The sequence below is a fragment of the Ceratotherium simum genome, chromosome 34, assembly GCF_057802395.1.
Source record: "Ceratotherium simum simum isolate JZ-2026a chromosome 34, ASM5780239v1, whole genome shotgun sequence".
Classification (NCBI taxonomy): domain Eukaryota; kingdom Metazoa; phylum Chordata; class Mammalia; order Perissodactyla; family Rhinocerotidae; genus Ceratotherium; species Ceratotherium simum.
Window position 1 is genome coordinate 16313934 of NC_141933.1, and position 19138 is coordinate 16333071.

The 19138-nt window shown below is 43.8% G+C and overlaps 2 protein-coding genes across 19 annotated transcripts in view; one reads left to right on the forward strand and one right to left on the reverse strand.

The window, feature by feature from the left end:
• CTNND1 (catenin delta 1) overlaps window positions 1-5354 on the reverse strand; it is a 47097-nt gene extending 41743 nt beyond the window's left edge. For 7 of the 17 annotated variants that reach the window (XM_014792851.2, XM_014792854.2, XM_087422894.1 and 4 more), the window contains exon 1: window positions 5134-5353. The gene's annotated coding sequence lies outside the window, so the exon portion shown is untranslated. Of the gene's footprint in view, window positions 1-4527; window positions 4595-5133 lie in introns of all 17 variants that reach the window. The other 10 variants (XM_014792856.2, XM_014792852.2, XM_087422892.1 and 7 more) reach the window with 4 other exon arrangements.
• Window positions 5355-10704: 5350 nt separating this feature from the next.
• BTBD18 (BTB domain containing 18) lies at window positions 10705-18629 on the forward strand. Of its 2 annotated transcripts, XM_004437378.3 has the most exons (4): window positions 10705-11166; window positions 11335-11409; window positions 12337-12501; window positions 16528-18629. In XM_004437378.3, exons 3-4 carry the CDS (start codon window positions 12378-12380, stop codon window positions 18597-18599), a joined length of 2196 nt encoding a protein of 731 aa, XP_004437435.1. In that variant the 5' UTR covers window positions 10705-11166; window positions 11335-11409; window positions 12337-12377; the 3' UTR covers window positions 18600-18629. The 2 variants fall into 2 exon arrangements, with proteins under 2 accessions (XP_004437435.1, XP_087279024.1); XM_087422898.1 differs by lacking the exons at window positions 10705-11166; window positions 11335-11409 and having other exon boundaries at window positions 11519-12501.
• The last annotated feature ends 509 nt before the right edge of the window (window positions 18630-19138 follow it).

Sequence of the window (19138 nt, forward strand, 5' to 3'; positions counted from 1 at the left end):
AGTTAAAAGTTGCTTTTATCATCATATAATGGGACACATTTTGTAAAAGCGATGACCAATTACCTGCTGGCCAGTAAAGAAGGCTTTAAGAAAAGAAAACTCTGGATCCTTATAATGTCCCCACTATATGCCTCATCTAAATGGCCCACACCACTCCAGGCAGACTAAAGGACTTAATGGAGAGGAAGTGCCCCTAAAAATGAGGAACACTGTTCCTGAACCAGAATAGTAAATGTGGGTCCCATTCTCAATGTTTAATATTTAATAATCAACAACATGCAATTATTCCAAGTAGAATAAGGATAAAAAAATTACTTCCAAAAATATATTAAACAATATAACTAAATACAAATCAATCCATATTTCCTCCTTGTTAGTTCTAACCAGACAGTTGTTCTTCCCTCCTTACAACCTTCCTGCCAGGCTATATCAATGCTCTCTACTGGAAACCTAGGAGGCAGCTGCATTTAGGCAGAGAATCCCTATTTCACCTTCTCATGGCATTGAACTCCTTTTTCGAGGGAAGAGAACATGAAATCACATACTGAATACCTATGGTTCATTCCTTTAGGCAAGCTTCTTGTTACTATTATTCTAAATTGCTCATGAAAATTCATTTGGGTTCTTAAACTCATAAACTTCCCAATACATTTGGTGAACAAAATTTCTTTAAGTTTCATGGCAGAAGCAGTGACAAAAAATACAGTGAGGGGGCCGGCCCCATGGCTTAGCGGTTAAGTGTGCGCGCTCCGCTACTGGCGGCCCGGGGTTCGGATCCCAGGCGCGCACTGACGCACCGCTTGTCCAGCCATGCTGAGGCGGCGTCCCACATACAGCAACTAGAAGGATGTGCAACTATGACATAAAGCTATCTACTGGGGCTTTGGGCAGAAAAAGGGGGAAAAAAAAGGAGGAGGATTGGCAATAGATGTTAGCTCAGGGCGGGTCTTCCTCAGCAAAAAGAGGAGGATTGGCATGGATGTTAGCTCAAGGCTGATCTTCCTCACACACACACAAAAAAAAACACAGTGATATACAAACATACTTTCTTTGAAACACTGATGTTCAAAACTATAATCCCAAGCTTTTTATGTTTTTATTAAAAAGTATAAAAACCACTCACTTCTAACATGGCTGAAAGCCAATATTTCCCTGCTGCTGCCCTAATATGCTCTAGGTAACCAGTTCCTCTCCCCTAGAAAATGGCTACATTTAAGGTTCCAGTGGCTGAAGTTAACAGCTGCCTATATTATGAAATGAAATGACTAGGACCCTAACTTTTTTACACTATTCTTTGGACTGCTTGCCCAGAAGGGAAACAGGATTAAAGAAAAATTAAAATTTTAAATCTTCAATTATTTCCAGAAACTTTAATTAAAAACGGAAGGTACGGGGCCGGCCCCGTGGCTTAGCGGTTAAGTGCTCACGCTCCACTACCGGCTGCCCGGGTTCGGATCCCAGGCGCGCACCGACGCACCGCTTCCCCAGCCATGCTGAGGCGGCGTCCCACATACAGCAACTAGAAGGATGTGCAACTATGACATACAACTATCTACTGGGGCTTTGGAGGATTAAAAAAAACAAGGAGGAGGATTGGCAATAGACGTTAGCTCAGAGCCAGTCTTCCTCAGCAAAAAGAGGAGGATTAGCATGTATGTTAGCTCAGGGCTGATCGTCCTCACAAAAAAAAAAAAAAAAATGGAAGGTACGAAATGTGTAAAAGGTTGAAACTACAGACTACAGTAAAAGTTTCAAAATTACATTGCAATTTTATTAATCTATGTTGTATTGCTTCTTATCTCAACTTCCTTTCAGCATTCCCCACAAAAATCCCTCACTAATTCCCATCAAACGCCTTATTTAACCAAGGCTTATTGAGCACCTCAGTATATACCAGACACCAAATAGGTGCTAAGAGAATACAGAGATAAGACAGTACCTACATTCAAGCAATTCATTCTAGAGGAAAAGATAAAAATCAATAGACAATTTTAATACAGTGTGATAAACACTATTTGAACTACCTGCTACAAGCCTCTCCCTGCAAGGCATTCCAAACCACACTGGCAATATCATTCCAAACCACATGCCTGAAAATTCTTTAGAAGAAGCAATTTCACTGATAATCAAATGAAGTTTGAAGCATTTCCGATAAGTTTAACAAATTAGGACAGCAATGATGTACATATGGAAAGATCCCTTTTCTAAAGATTGAGATAATATCCATTCTAACATATCTCGGCCCCCATGGGCGTTATGGAAAATGGATTTTTTACATACATTATCCCAACACTGAGTGGGTTAGAAATCTAAGTGAGGACTGACCCTCCCCAAGATCAAACACTTGCCTCTAGCAAGGGCTCATTTTAGTTCTGGCTCTTGTTTCTGTTCTCTCTGGAGAATGGCAATGTATTAGTGGTTATGTCCACGGACTTGGTAGTTAGTCAGACCAGGATTTAATCCTAGCTTTGGCTACTTACAGGCAATGAGATTTTCAGTGAACCTCAGCTTCTCTAAGGCTCAAATTCCTTACCAAAAAAAAAACAGTTGTTGTGGGAAATTAAGTACATAGTTTATGCAAAATGCTTAGCAAACAGTAAAAAAAACAAGGGAGGGTGGGAGAGGGAGGACTGGCAGTTAGTAACAGAAGACCATCAGGTACCAAAATAGAAAGCAATAAATTATACAGAGCTAATCATTTTGTTATTCCAACTGAATAGTGAACTATGCTTAATTTATTTGCATCCATCCTGTCTCACCCATCCCTAGAGAGCAACTACCTCATAAACCTAAGGCTGAATTGCAATTACTTGGAGCTTTTTTTTTTTTTTAAGATCTCCAATAGCCCCAATTTTTATACTAGCTGAGAGAACATGTTCTAGCCCCTCTGACTCTCCCTAATTGGAACCCTAAGAAAGGCAGTAGAACTCTAACCACCCAAAGGAGACTCCGACCTGGCACACAGACCCGCTACCTTAGTCATATAACAAAGAAACCAACAGTATATAGGAGTCAAACAAGGAAAGAAAAATCTGCACAACTCATACTTACTTGTCATCATTTTTCACCCCAAAATTAAAATGAGGAGCACAACAAAAAATAAAAGATTTACTTATTCCTGTCCTTTATTATATTTCCTGAAAGAACTAGTAGAGGTGAGGTAGAAGACAAATCTTCCATCTTATCATCCAAAAGCCTTCACAGTACACACCAGTCAAAACAATGCCTCAGTTCGCAGAAATACTCCTGGACGCTAGTTAACTAGGATGCTCTCTGCAGCTACACAAAGCCCAGTATTTAAAGCTGGACCCAAATCACCACCACTCAGTCATCCAGAACCTATTTTCAAACTGCCTTTGTACTCCCTTCTTCAGATTCCCTCATCCCTCCCCCTAAAGGTTGAGTGGGAAACCGACACTCTGGCAGAAACATGACCAACCCTCCAAAGATCCACCAAGAAACGTCCCTAGGCTGGAGTCAAGGCAGAGAGAACATTTGAGAGAAATTTGGAAAATATTAAATAAGAACTACAGCCCAACAGACTGTACATGTTGTCTTTTTTCTTTCTTTTTAGCTACACTTGCTATAATTATGAGATCCAGACATTAAAATTTTACTGTAGCCCTTGCATAGATGATAGTAGATTAAAAGGAGGAACAAAGTTCTGTTTCCCCTGAAGCCACAACCTCACAAAGATGAAATCACCTTTCAAGAAATACTTTCATTCCAGAAAAGGAATTCAATGAAGTGTTCTAGTCTAAAAAGAATTGGGGGGAGGGAGGCACAAAATCAGAGGATTATTAAAGAAACATACCAGTTTAAAGCTAATGAGCAGCTTACATATTAAAGCCCATCTTGTTACAATTAGGGCAGTATCTTTTCCAGCTATAATTTTCAGACCGATTCACATTTTCAAAGGGAGAAGGAAGAGAACACCCGGTTTTCAGCTACTGATGAGTTGGCTATATAATTATCTAAAATCAGTATTTCTGCAAGAATGTATTTGCGAAAACAAAAACAAAACAAATCTTAAGATGAAATATAAGATATGCAAACAGTCATGGGCCTTCAGCTCTTAAGATTTCTGATTTCACAGCAAATTAACGAAACAAAAAACTCACCTCCAAAAAACAACTTTCAGTTTGGTTTAAAATTAAGAATTCCCCTTGTGCTTTCTCGAATGCATTCTAAACACTAAAGTTTGTTTTCTCTTGGCCTAACCTTATTTAATCCACAGCCCTTTCAAAAAGCACAAAGCTGAAAATATTTTTAGGTGTACTGCCACTTTACTAAGGTGAACTAAAAAACATGATTAGAATTTCCTTATCCCTTTAAGCACAGAAACCAAACGTTACCGGTAGTATTTGCAGACTGAACATACAACACCTCCACAAATTTTTGCAATCAAAGGTAGTTTAAGGAGGAAAGGAATGGCAATTCAGTTAACATGGATCCATTTGTTTTCTGTTATAAGGCAAAGCAAGGAGGCTACGTCTAGCAGGAGAATGAGGCTCCCACCCACCGCACCTGGAAAAGTAAGAGGGATCCACCCAGGAACAGCAAGGCTGAAACCGATCTGGGCCGTTCAAACTCTCTGGGGAAAAAAACACCACAATTTAAGCTGCAAAGCTCCCTGCAACTTTCCACTTCCACGAATCTAATAATAAAAGGGGAAAAAAAGTTTTGAAACATATGAAGAACCATCTGTATAACTAGCTTCTGACCCGGACAAATTCCTTTCCCAACCCACACGCAACATGCCAACTTTTGGTTTGGGCTCTGAAATCAGAAGTTTGTTAGCTTAATCCAGAAAAAAAATATAAAATAAAAGAACACATCAAAATGTAAATTTACACAATTGCTCTTACCCCTCTGAATCCACTCATCGCCCCTATGTTAGAGAGACCTAGAAGTTTGTTTCTGGGTCTTGAATATTTTAACCTTTTTTTAATACAATAAAATACCGAAATTCCCCAAAGTAAGTAGAAAGGAAAAGTAGTAATTGCTTAAAAATCACCCATCAGCATAGCAGACTCTTGTTTGTAAATTCCCTCCGGTTACCGTAAGACAAAAATTCGATTTGGCTTATCTTCCTTTACCCGTCTGTATACACATTTTTAAAAAGGCACACACCTCAAATGTGGACTTCTAAAAACCAGTCCTTTAAGAAAGAAACCCAAGGCTTCGTCAATGTGCTGAGAAAGACAAATCCAGCAAGGTAGTTGATTTTTCGCCACCTCTTCCTCCTTTCAGGATCTTTCCTACTCTTCTTTCTCTCTCTCCCTCTCTTTTTTTTTCTCTCAGATCCAACACCTAAAATGGAAGTTGCACCCAGCCAAAGGCTAGAGAGCCTGGGTGGTGACAAACTGATCTGGCAGCCCTACCCCCTCGCTTTCCTAAGTGATGTCAGCCCCTGAGAACTTCCAATAGGAGCCAGGCATAAATCAGGGAACTGATTTTATCCAATAGGAAACTTTATTATAGGAAATTAAAAAAAAAAAGGAGAGAGGAGGAGAGAAAGAGACAGGGGGAAGTTTTATATATATATTTATATTTAAAGTGGAGACTATACAATCTCTGAGGAATTACTGCAGAGCTCCAGGCGGGCCGAAGGAACGAGGGCTTTTTAGAATGGCACACCTAAGCCTTGGTTCTCTTTGATGGTGGGGTTCTTGCTCCCTCTCTCTTCCTTTCCGGGTAGGGAAACAGAGAAGACCTGATTTTATTTGCCTGCTATTTGGTTTGTTGCTTTCCACTCCAAAGCGTTTTCCCAAAGGAAGACGGGAAGGGAAGGAGACAGAAAGCCTAGAAACAGGACTACTATGTGTTGATTGGGATGGTAGGGGAGATCTGAGGTAAACTCTCAATTTCATTGTTTTAGTTTAACTGCATTAAAGCTAATTAGAAAAAAATAAATGCCTGGACTTGTTAACAGTTTTAAGTGTCTCTACTTTCAACTATAAGGAAACTGAATCCATTTGGCTGCTGAGGAAAATTGCTGTCTTCCCTTCTGTCTCCAAATCAAAATAATGTGGGTCTATAGAGGAGAATAAATAGAATCCAATAAACAAGGAATATATTTAGAGGAGATAACAGCATGTGTAAGGATAAGTAAGTCTCATATCAAGAAAATGTGATTTCTTTGTGAACTTCAAGCTTAAGATGATCTAGTTCATACATTCTCTTTTTACACCTGACCTAAATAAAGAATTATACAGGTATTCTTTTTCTGAATTAAGAGTCATCCTTAATATGTTCTTAGACTGTTAGGCCATGAAGGAAGGGATTGGATTTTTTTTTCACGCTTGACCAAGACTACTAGTATTTTATGGTCATTCCGTGGTTACTAAATAAAGATGATAATGATGAATGGAAAATTTCCTTCTTTCTTACTGAAAAATCTAAAATCTATCCTGTAGATTACTGCCAAACGAATCTTCATAAAGTTTTCATAACCTAGAATAGTGGTTAAGAGCATAGGTTCTGCAGTCTGACTGCCTGGCTTCAAACCTTCCTCCTCTGTAAGCATACTTACTGGAGTAAAGGTACTACTACATGACCTTGGACAAATTATATAATCTCTCTGTGCCTCAGTTTCCTTAACTGTAAAATGGAGATAATAACTATATCTCTCTCACAGGACTGTTGTGAGAATTGAAATACATATAAATTTCTTAAAACAATGTATGGTATATAGTATAAACTCACTGAGTTATTATTATTATATTTCAAAAGCCAAAGATAATTGCCAAAGGAAAACAATCAGCACAAGAAATGTTCATTGATTCACTGGTTCCTAGATCAAAGCCATATTCTAGAATATTCTATGATTTACTAGAGATGGATCGGTCTTGTTTCCTTCACATCACCACTAACAACTGGCAAGTATTTTGCCTTCCTTTTTCATGTACGTGCGTGCATGTGTGTGTATGTATTTTCCTGTCTCCCCTACCCAAAGATACGTTCCATGAAGGCATGAACAGTGTCTTTCTAGTTCATGTTGTATCCCCAGAGCTCAGCCTTATATCTCATACTTAGCAACATATGAATGAGTGAATGAAGTCTCTTGGCTTACTAATTATGTAATCCTGAACAAGTCATTTAACATTAATGAATTTATAGGTAACATTCAAAATAAAATTATATACAAATTAAAAAAGATAACTCAGTGGTGAAAAAGTTGTTTAAATTTATCTGAAACAGCTATCTCCAAATAAAGCACCACAAGCATTAACACTCACTGAGGGAAAAACTGTTTACACTCAGCTAATAGAAAATAAAAAGACTAGTTCCACTTGGGTTATTTTGAGCACCTACTGTGAGCCAGGTACTCTTCTAGATGTCAAGGATAATAAGACAGACAAGTTTCCTGCTCTCGAAAAGCCTACATTCTAGCAGGGGGAGAGAGATTATAAATAAGATGTCAGATGGAGCACCATGAAGAGATCTAAAACAAACTGTCGAGAATGACTTGTTACTTGTTGTAGATGGGATATCAGGGACAAACTCTCAGGAGAGGTGACATTTAAGTTGAAATCTGAATGGTAAGAAGCAGTCAACCATGATAACATATGAGCAATGATAACTATTAATGCCAAAGCCCTAAAGAGTGGGGCTAAAACATACTGGATCCAGCAGAGCTATTGGTAATGAGCAGGGCGGGACAGGCAGGAATCAGAATATGAAGGGTTCTATAGGTTAGAGGAAGTTTCGATTTTATTCTTAGGTAGAGGAAGACCTGTGCGAGTTTTAAACAGCGGAATGACATGATCTAACTCACATTTTGAAAAGATCTGGCTGCTTACGTGACAAATGGATTAAAGAGGAGGCAAGAGTGAAAGCAAGGAAATTAGTTTGAAGGTCAAGTTGTAGTGACATGGAATTGACTACAGTGGTAGCGGTAAAAATGGAGAGAAGTCAACCAATAGGGTTTATGTTTAGAGATACAGGGTGGTTTCTGCTTTGGGGTTTTTTTTTCCTTTCCTTTTTTCCTTTCTTTTTTTGTTTTGTTTTGTTTTAAATGCATGGAATATTACATTCTGTGCTCGCTTTTACAACTCTCAAAGTTTAACCTCCCCACCCACAACCATCACCACTTACACACAAAGGAAAATAAGACACCATAAAATGGTGAAAGATTAAGGAAGAGCTGGGAAATAAAATTGTATTTAAAAAAGCAATATTAAAATTATACAGGGCAGAGTGCTGTGCTGTGATGACTCTACTTGTAAAACAGACTAAAACCATAAATGCCAAGGAGAAGAAATGAACAAAATTCAACTCCAGCAAAAATACTGGCTATGCATACGAAAGAAAACAAAATATTTTCACTCCTTTCTACCCTCTGATGGCTACACATTACCATCCCAAGTTTGTCTTTGGTTTGGTGAGCAAGATTGGTCCTGAGCTAACATCTGTTGCCAATCCTCCTCTTTTTGCTTGAGGAAAACTACTCTTGAGCTAACATCTATGCCAATCTTTCTCCATTTTTTTTTTTTTTTTTTTGGTGAGGAAGATTAACCCTGAGCTAACATCTGTTGCCAATCCTCCTCTTTTTGCTGAGGAAGATTGGCCCTGGGCTAACATCCATGCCCATCTTTTTTTGTTGTTTTTTTTTAACAAAGGTTTATTTTTGTTTTTTCCCCAAAGCCCCAGTAGATAGTTGTATGTCATAGTTGCACATCCTTCTAGTTGTTGTATGTGGGACTCGGACTCAGCATGGCTGGAGAAGCAGTGCAATGCTGTGCACCCAGGATCCGAACCTGGGCCGCCAGTAGCAGAGCATGCACACTTAACCGCTAAGCCACAGGGCCGGCCTATGTGTCCATCTTCCTCTACTTTTTTTATGTGGGACGCCTGCCACAGTATGGCCTGATGAGTGGTGCACAGGTCCACGCCCGGGATCTGAACCTGCGAGCCCCAGGCCACCGAAGCAGAGCACACGAACTTAACCGCTACGCCACTGGGCCGGCCCCCAGTCTTCCTCTATGTTATATGTGGGACACCACCACGCCATGGTTTGATGAGCAGTCTGTAGGTCCGCACCTGGGATCCAAACCTGAGAACCCCAGGCTGCCGAAGCTGAGCACGCAAACTTAACCACTACACCACTGGGCCAGCCCCTGAAGTTTGTCCTTTTTGAAGCCCTGGGTAGGATGCCCATTTATCATTCCCTTTACAAACTCTACTAACACAAGATTTAACTAAAATGGTGTTGGATTAAGAAAAAAAAAGTGAGTCCTCTCCACTTCTTGAAAATTAATCTAATCCTGATAACAATAATATTCACAAGGGGATATAATATTTATATTTTCCTTACAACGCCACAGAATCACCTATGCTGGTACTCCACCTGCCTAATCAAGTCTTGATTCCACAGCAACAGACGCCATAAACAAGCGTTGTTCTGCCTTCTGTTCTTTTTTTTTGGCTTGCTTGCTGTGTGTGTGTGTGTGTGTGTGTGTGTACGCACGCGTGCGCTGCTGACATCTAAAATCTGTCCTCCTTCTGCTAAATTTTATGTCCTTTCCGGAACTGCTTCCTCTTCAAAATAGGACAACTGCAACCAAAAATGGCTTCTGTTCCTTGTTTCTTTTTCCATCTTAAGAGCAGAGGCCTCAAACTATGGAAAATATAACCTGACTTGGAAATCCCCCCTCATATTTCAGTCAACCACCTCAAATCCTTTTTGAAAAAATTTTAGATATCAACAAAGGCATATTCGAGCGCACTATACCACTCACCCCTCTACGTTTTGTGTCTTTGCAGATTCCCCTCCTCTTAGGCATCTTCCCATTCTGCCTCCAGTTGGCCTCAGCGGGGGCTGCTCCATCTTAATTCACCACGCTTTGTCACCAGTGGCTTTGGATTCTGCCATCTTCGTCCAGAGCTGGACATCAGGGGACATCTGACCGAAGCCAGGACCCGGGTCCTAATGTACACAGGGGAAAGAACCAATATACAGATTTATAACGTGGGTTGACATTCTCCCTAAATGTTTAATCTTGAGATCACTTGATTCTTAATATCATCCCTGAAAACAGCTGTCTCCAGTCAGGAAGTGCGCTAAATAAATCATCTCCGAAAGGACACGGGAGACCATTCTAGACTGGAAGTTCTGCAACTCCCTAGACCACCAGTTCTCCGACATTTGGGGCTGGAGTGGAATCTGTGAAAAACTTAAGTGCGGAAACTAGCCCAATGACCTTGTTCCAGAACACCGCTGGCCTAAGGAGACATCTAGACTAGAGATTTGGAGTCAAGGTGCGAGTAGAGGCTTCCAGAGGCTTTTTCCTCCATTAAGCCCGGAGAGAGGCCATTTGCAACCTCTTCAAAGCGAAGCTGGAGATGTCCTTCACCCGCCTCGGAGGCTGCCCGATTGGAGAGTCCTGACCCTCTTTTCGGCGTGTTTTCATCGAGCGCCGAGCAAGAAGACGGCCTCCCCAAGAATTCCTCCCAAGCAGCCCGTGCCCCTACCTCTCGCGGCAGCCGACTGTCTTCCCTCAGCCCTCAAGTCCCTCGAGACTTAGCCTCCCGCCCAAAGCGCTCCTCCTCCTGTGATTGGCTCTCCCAGGAGGCTTCGGCCAATGGGGATGACGTATTCAGGCAGACGTAAACCCGAGGGTTGGGGGAGGAGGAAGGACGTCGGGCCCCGCGACACGGTGCGCGAGGACAGCGGCGCGAGGACAGCGGCGCGAGGTGTGTGGCGTGGTCTTCGGCCGTCGGTGTCACCACCTCCCAGTGCATGAGGGTGCCGGGGCCCGCGGCAGTACGGGGGCGACAGGGGGTGTCTGCAAAGCCCGTGCGGCCAGAGGTGGCGGTGAGCGTGAGCCCTGAATTCGGGCCTCCGGGATCGCCACGCTCCATTCCCAGAAGCCTTCGCGCCGAGAGGTTTCTCTTCAAAGGAGTTGGGCCGGGGCGCCTGGAGCGTGCGGGGCTCCCAGCTTTGCAGGGCGGTCCCTGAAGCCCTGCTTTGTCCGCCAACCCTGATTCCTTTGGTTCTGGATGGGGAGAGGAACCCTGAGGCCGTTGACCCACCTGTGCTGCTTTCTCTGCTAATCGTCCCCATGCGAGGCCGGACATTGGGAGGTAGCAAGGCGGGCTGGACAGAGGACCCAAGCACAGAGAGGACAGCAGAAGCAACTCCTACTGCAGGACTATTACAGGGTGGGTCTGGGGGCAAGGCTGGGTGCTGGTGGGTTAGGAAGCTTCCCCAGGGCCTAGGTTTGGGCTCTTGCAACAGCTGCTATCCTCCACCCCCATCTCTGGCTGGGATTGGAATTGAACCTACCCTTTTCTTAATTTTCCTTTCCACTCCTTTTTTTTCCCTTATAGTTTGGCGTGAACTATTGGGATCCTCAGTGCCGCCTGACAGAAAACTGCATGCAGGAAAGGAACACCAGCTGTGCAGTGAGTGTGGGGGTTTCAGTGCAAAAAGCTGGAAATGTAGTAAGCCTGAAGTCAGAATATCCAGCTTCTTTTGGGAGGGGTGGAATGCTTAATTATCCTTGCTGCATAGTTATCCAGGTAATTAACCAGACTGAGAAACGTAAGGCCAAGTTCTTTGCCAATTTCCAGGCTGAATCAGGCTCGCTTTGGTCAAGAATATCTGAACCAAGGGTGGCAATGACCTTATTTTTGTGAGAGACCTCATGAAGTCCAACAGCTTCTTTTCTTGATGGTGCACCCTCTGCTGGTTAGTGTGATAGAGTGAGCTAAGAGAAAAGAAGGTGTGTACGACTTTCTAGAGATCATTTTATGCTCGATATTGTTTCTTTAAAAGTATTAAATCAAGGATTATACCCATGGAACTTGGAAGTGTGGTGATCAGGAAGCATATGAGTAGTCAGCACTGTACGAGTTGAGTCTCAATAGTTGAGATGTTGAATGAGGAAGGTTTAAGGATAGTAACAACAGCTACCATATTGGGGGTGATATTTATTATGTGCCAGGCATTCACAGTGCTAGGCAATTTTACCTGCATTGACTCATTTAATCTTTAAAACAGTCCTGCGATGTAAGTACTGTTATCATTCCCATTTCATAGATGGAAAAGTGAGACTCGGAGAAGTTAGGTCATCTGCCTGAGATTGTACAGCTATACCAATAACTATAGCTGAGATTCAAATCTAGGTTTATCTCTGAGCTCCTACATGTAATCGCTATGATATTCTTTCTTGAGATACCCTTGGCACAACTTCTGGGCTTATGGTTTCTCAACTCATGCCATTATCTCTCAATGGCATGATAATCATCTCATTATCTCTCTATTTATTTCAAAGACAAAAAACAAATTAGGTATAACCATGCTTCTAAAATGTATTATCTCATCCACAGGAATCTGATCTGAGAAAACCTAAGTTTGTTAAGAGACCAACATGTGCTCTCCTGCCAGTCCCAAAATCCTATATAGGAATCCCCGGTTCCTCCGGTTAGCTTTTCTGCAGCTTCATCACCAGCAACAGAGTGGTGTGTTCTGTGATGTCCTTCTGCAGGCAGAAGGTAAGAGACTTGTGGGGACTCGACTGAAAACTCACTATAGAATAAGGTAAAATGAGTTTAGGATCAGAGGGTGGAGGACAAAACCAAGAAAATGTGTTACCACCTTTGAGCACTGTAAGCTATTTGGTAAAGAGCTTTGTGTTTCTAGGACAGTTACTGTTTTCAAGAGTGAAAATGGGACTATGCTCTTTTTCTCTTAAAAAAATGAAACTGTGAAGTTTCGTAAGCATAGAAATTCTATAAAACATGGATAATAATATCATAATGGGGTGGTTGTGAAGATTGAGTTAACATATGTAAAGCACTTAGAACAGTGCTTTTAATCTGCTAAGCACGATATAAGTTTCAGATGATACTATTAACGTATTTTCCCATTTTCTTGCCAAGCTGTTGCTTAATTTTTTTTTCTTGTCTTCAAATTGATGGTTTTTGTTGTTTGTTGTTAGATTTAAAAATATATGGCTTATTTCCACCCCTTCCCTTTACACTTAAAATGTTAAATCATCATGAGATAGAGCCTGGTATAATGTAAAAGGCCCAAGACTAGGAGTCAGAGGACCTGAGTTTAAGACCTAGCTTTGTTACTTAGGAACTGAGTGACAAATGGGCAAGTGATTTCATCTCTCTCGAGCTCAGTTTCTTCATTTATAAAAAAAGATTATGACAGCCAACATTGTGTAGCACTCTACAGTTTGCAGAGTAATACAGTATAGTACAGTGTCTCATTTGATGCTTATAACAGCCTTGTGAGATAAGTAATGTTATATGGTTCCAGTTGTATGGATGAGTGAATTGAGGCCTAGAGAGTTAAATGACTTGCCTATTGGTTCTCTTAGTAAGTGCAGAGTTGGGATTCATTCCTTTATTCAAAATAAAGAAAAAAGTATCAATTGCCTGTTGTATGCTTCTACACTGTACTAGCATGGGCATTCAGTATCTATGAAGATAAACTTCCTCCTCATAAGGAAATCACATAAGGGGGAGACATTCAAATAACCAGTGCACGGGGCCGGCCCCATGGCGTAGCGGTTAAGTGCGTGCACTCTGCTGCTGGCGGCCCGGGTTCAGATCCCAGGCGGGCACTGACGCACCCCTTGTCAGGCCATGCTGTGGCAGCGTCCCACATAAAGTGGAGGAAAATCGGCATGGATGTTAGCTCAGGGCCAGTCTTCCTCAGCAAAAAGAGGAGGATTGGCATGGATGTTAGCTCAGGACTGATCTTCCTCACGAAAAATAAAAAATAAATAAAAAATAAATAAATAACCAGTGCATTCAAGTAACTATGAAGTGTAATAAATAACATATTGGGGTAAGTAAAAGCTGGTAGAAGAGCATCCTTCATAGACTTGAGGAGGTTGAGGGACAGGGGTTAGAGAGATTTTCTTGGAGGAAATAACCCCTTAGGTGAGATCTGAAGGACAAACAGAAGTAGGAGAAAGTGGGAAAAGATTTTCCCAAGCAGAGAGAACAGCATGTACAGAGATTTAGAGATATGGCCAGGGATTTGTGAGTGGTTCACTATGGCTAGAGTGCAGATTACAAGAAGTGTATTGACCAGAGATGTGGCTAGAGACATTAGCAGCAACATAAGATATTTAAAGGTTTTAAGAAGGTCGTGATCAGGTACCTACTTTAGAAACAGCACTCGGGATGCATGAGAAGAATGATTGGATTGTTATTGAGCCCAGATAGGAGGCTGTTTTGGAATCCAGGAGAGAGGGAATGGTAGCCTGAACTAAAGCATTGAGCATAGAGAGAAATGTATGGTTTATAAGCTGTTAAAGAGAATTTACAAAACTTGATGCAGTTAAAAGCATAGACTCTGTAGCCAGACTCCCTGGGTTCAGATCTTGTCCCTGGTACTTACCATATAATTGTGGGCACATTACTTAACTGTGCCACGGTTTACTTATCTGTAATAACAGCTACTTCACAGTGCAGTGAAGATTAATTAATACTGGTAAAACCATGGGGCTGGCCTAGTGGTTAAGTTCGGCACACTCCGCTTTGGTGGCCCAAGTTTGGTTCCCAAGCACAGACCTACACCACTCATCGGTAGCCATGCTGTGGCGGTGACACACATATGAAATAGAGGAAGATTGGCACAGATGTTAGCACAGGGCAAATCTCCCTCAAGCAAAAAGAGGAAGATTGGGCTGGTCCAGAGGTATAGTAGTTAAGTTCATGTGTTCCGCTTTGGTGGCCCAGCTTCGTGGGTTTGGATGCCGGGCGCGGACCTACACACCGCTCATCAAGCCATGCTGCAGCAGCGACCTATATACAAAGTAAAGGAAGGTTAGCATAGATGTTAGCTCAGGGCCGCTCTTCCTCGAGCAAAAAGAGGAAGATTGGCAACAGATGTCAGCTCAGGGCCAGTCTTCCTCACTAAAAAAAAAAAAAAAAATACTAGTAAAACCCTTAGAACAGTACCTGGCACATAGTAAGGACTCAAGAAGTAATAGCTGTTTTAGGGGCTGGCCTGGTGGTGTAGCAGTTAAGTGTGCGCACTCAGCTGCGGCAGCCCGGGGTTTGGATCCTGGGCGTGCACCGATGCACCACTTGTCAAGCCATGCTGTGGCAGCGTCCCATATAAAGTGGAGGAAAATGGGCACAGATGTTAGCCCAGGGCCAATCTTCCTCAGCAAAAAGAGGAGGATTGGCATCGGATGTTAGCTCAGGCCTAGTCTTCCTCACAAAAAAAAAAAAAAGTATTAGCTTTTTTAAAATTAATGTTTGATTAGGTGCAGTGGGTAAATGGAGAGGGGAAGAATGAAAGATGACTTCCAGTTTTCAGGCTTGGGCAGCTGGATGAATGTGATACCTTATTTTGAAGTGAGAAACAGGTTTGGAGGGGTAGGGAATGATGGGTTCATTTTCTAGAAAGGTTGCATTGGAGGTACTTGTGGGATATCCATATAGACATGCAGGCTATGGCATGTTTAATATCTCAGGAAAGCTATTTGGGCACTGGGAGTCATCAGCAAGCCTTTGGTAATTGAAGCCAGGGGAGAGACTGAGATTGCCCAGGAACTGCCCATAAAGTGAGAATAAGGTGGCCCAGGACAGACCACTGCCTAGTAGGCAGTGCCTAAAGGTCAGGAGAGAATTGAACCCTGATTGTCCACATCCAGAGCTCATTCTCTATTAGACCACAAGCAGTTTCTATAAAATTTTTTAAACTTGTATGAGTCAAAAAAATTTATTCAGCAAGTATTTGATCCCCTCCTTTGTGTCAAGCAGTGGGTATACCTCAGTGAGCAAGACAGATGGGGTCTCTTCAGTTTAGTGAAGGAGATGGACAGTTACATTACAGATAGCTAAGTGCTGTGATAGCTACAGAGTATCTCTTTGTGCCCAGGAACACCTAGCCTACGCTTGGGGTAGGGTGGGGGAAGGCTTTCTGAAAGAAGTGATGTCTAAACTGGATTTTTTTTTTGGTGAGAAGGACTGGCTCTGAGCTAACATCTGTGCCAGTCTTCCTCTATTTTGTATATGGGATGCTGCCACAGCATGGCTTGATGAGTGGGGTGTAGGTCTGCGCCCAGGATTTTGAAGGATAAATCTAAACTAGATTTTGAAGGATAAAAAATGTTGGGGGCCGGCCTGGTGGTGTCGTGGTTAAGTTCGCACACTCTGCTTTGGCGGCCCAGGGTTCACAGGTTTGAATCCCAGGCACAGACCCACACTCCGCTCATCAAGCCATGCTGTAGCAGCATCGCTTATACAAAATGGAAGAAGACTGGCACAGATGTTAGCTCAGGGACAGTCTTCCTCAAGCAAAAAGAGGAGGATTGGCAACAAATGTTAGCTCAGGGCCAATCTTCCTCACAAAAAAAAAAAAAAAGAGTTAGCTAGGTAATGACAGAAGGTTCCAGGCAGGTGGAAGGAACAAATTTCTCTTTCTACTTGAACTTCCGTGGAGGGAAACTGAGAGAAGGGACAGCACATTTGGGCAGTAACATCTCTGCTTAGCCCGTGAACATGCTAGTCTGCATCAGATAACAAAGTGTTTGGGTTTCCCTCCAGGTGAGGCAGTCCCAGCCCATTGCTGCATCCTGTCAGCCTGCAGCCCCTTCTTCACAGAGCGCCTAGAGCGAGAGAGGCCAGCCCAGGGTCGGAAGGTGGTGCTGGAGCTGGGGGGCCTGAAGATCAGGACCCTTCGGAAGCTGGTGGACTTCCTCTATACCTCAGAGATGGAAGTATCTCAAGAAGAAGCCCAGGATGTGCTTTCTGCTGCCCGTCAGCTGCGTGTATCTGAGCTAGAATCCCTTCAGCTAGAGGGTGGGAAGCTGGTGAAGGCCCCTCAGGGCCGAAGACTGAACCGGGAATGCTTACAACCTCCAAGTGCTGCACCAATCTCTGCCAGGGTGGTGGCATCCAGCCGCCGCCCTCGAACTCCACTGCCTGTTACTCAGACTCCCTGTCCTCTTGGGGCGGTGAGATTGAAGTCCTCAGCGAAGGAGGAGGGGTCCCCGGAGAAGAGCAACCGACAGAATGCAGAGAACTTGTCTGGCACTCTTCTGCTCAAGAGGAAGGCCAGAGCCTGCCCAACTCCACAAGAAAAAAGCTCTTCGCCATCAAGCCATAGTCAGGGACCTAAAGAGAACAAGAGTGACCCTGCCCTTGGTCCTACAGCGCTTTCCCCACCCAGCTTGTACCCCTCTGTGGATGAGCGACTGTTGCCCAGAAAGATCAGGCTGAGTCGCTCAAAGCTGTCTCCTGATGTCTGTACATCCAAGCCTTCCAGCATTTTAAGCGGACCCAGCTCAGTGCCCACAGCCCCTGGCCGGCGTCTTTGGCGGCAGAAGAGTATAAATAAAGAAGCGTCAGAGGACAAGCAGAAACCAGGGAGAGCTAGCCCTCTACAGAGCACCCCAGGCCCATCTGGTCTCGGAAAGACAGGTGGGAGCAAGAAGCGGAGCCCTGAAGTCAGGGCACCTAACTCAGACTCTGCAGAGGAGGGGCAGGTTGGGAGAGTGAAACTTCGAAAGACTGTCAACGGGACATGTTGGGAGGTTGTGCAAGAGCCTCCCCTCAAAAACTCACAAGATAGTCCTCAGATCCCAGAACCTGGAGACTTGGAAGAGTCCCCTCCAGAGACTCAGCCATCCTCAATTAAGGAGCAGGAAATGTCGTCTGCGAGAACAGGTCTATGTCAGGACTCCCCCCTGTGCTCTAGGCTACAAGACATTCTGCTCTCTGCTAGCTGCTCCCCAGACCACCCAGTGGTGAAGTCCAAGTTTGGGTCCAGTCCAGAGCTGGCAGGGAAGGAACCTGGGTTGGATACTGACTGCAGAGAGCCCTATGCATTTGACACAGCCCTGCTGGGGCAGCCCTGTGAAGCTGAGGAGTACCGAATCACAAGTGCTGCTGCCACCAGTGAGCTGGAGGAGATCCTGGACTTCATGCTCTGTGGCTCAGACATTGAGCCACCTATAGGGTCTATGGAGAGTCCCAGAACTGAGGGCTGCAGGACCCCTAGTTATCACCTGACAGAAACAGAAAAAAACTGGATTGAAGGGGAAGAATGGTGTTTACCAGACATGGAACTCTGGCCCAGGGAGCTGACAGGACTGGAAAAGGAACCTGTTGGTGAGAACAAAGAGCCAATTGAGCCCTTTAGCCCCCTTGTCATGCCCTCTGAGAACAAAATGCCAATCGAGCCCCTTAGCCCCCTAGTCATGCCCTCTGAGATGAGTGAAGAGGAGGTGCTTTCAGTGGGAGGCTCTTGGACTCCAGACCTGAAAATTACCAGCTTCCAGCCACTGGATGGTCAGAGAGACAAGCGTCTCCACATTGACTCCTGTGACACTCACCCAAGGTCCTATGAGGACCTCTTGCCTCCCTCTTCAAACTGGGTGGAGACTCGGCTGGAAGTGTCCCTAACTATGGATGAGGTACTGTACCCTTCTCCAGAGGCAGGCAAGGAAGTATCTGGCAACCTTGAGGTGTTGAGCCCACTTCCTGGCAGCTCTGAAGACGAAGAGATTGATGTGGTGGACTGGACATCAGAGGGGAGGCTGGTGCCAACCAGTATTCCCTCCGTATGGCCCGACCCTTCCTCCGAGTCAGAAACAGAGATAGACATACTAACATAGTGGAGTGGGGAGGGCAGGTCAGGGGCAATGGGAGGGTGGGAAATGTTGGCTAGCAAAAGGTGTATTGACAGAGAGGCTAGCCCATGCCCTGTCCTCATAGCACGAGGCAGGTGTACCCATGGCTCTCTGTAGGTCCCTTCCTCCCCTCCCCAGGCTTTGGGAGCCAGGCAGAAGTAGTACTGTGGGTAGAAAACCATCTTATTTCTCTGTAATCTATTTTCCAAATAGTGACAAACAAGTGAGACGGTCAATTCTGTGGTCCCTAATTCTAGTGGGTCATAGGTAACAGTCGAGGCCAGGTCTCCCAGGTTATGAGGCATCTGTAGTCACTGCTAATATAGGAAAGGTTGAGAAAGAACATCCTCTGAGGTGGGGGTTCCGTGTAAGAAAAAATGTTCCAGAAGATGTGAAGCAGTGCTGGGTTGGAACACTAAGTGGGTGAGAGTGACAGGACATTGTCCAGTACCTAACGTCTGGAGCTTATTCATCGCCAGTATGGGAAGTCTAGCCAAAACCTCCACAGGGGCCAGGGAGATGTA

What these genes read in the sequence shown, in the direction of transcription:
- BTBD18 (XM_004437378.3), top strand. Translation starts at nt 12,378, where the DNA reads ATGTGCTCTCCTGCCAGTCCCAAAATCCTATATAGGAATCCCCGGTTC. An exon ending in TGTCCTTCTGCAGGCAGAAG is followed by an intron (nt 12,502 to 16,527) that starts GTAAGAGACTTG and finishes GTTTCCCTCCAG; the next exon opens with GTGAGGCAGTCCCAGCCCAT.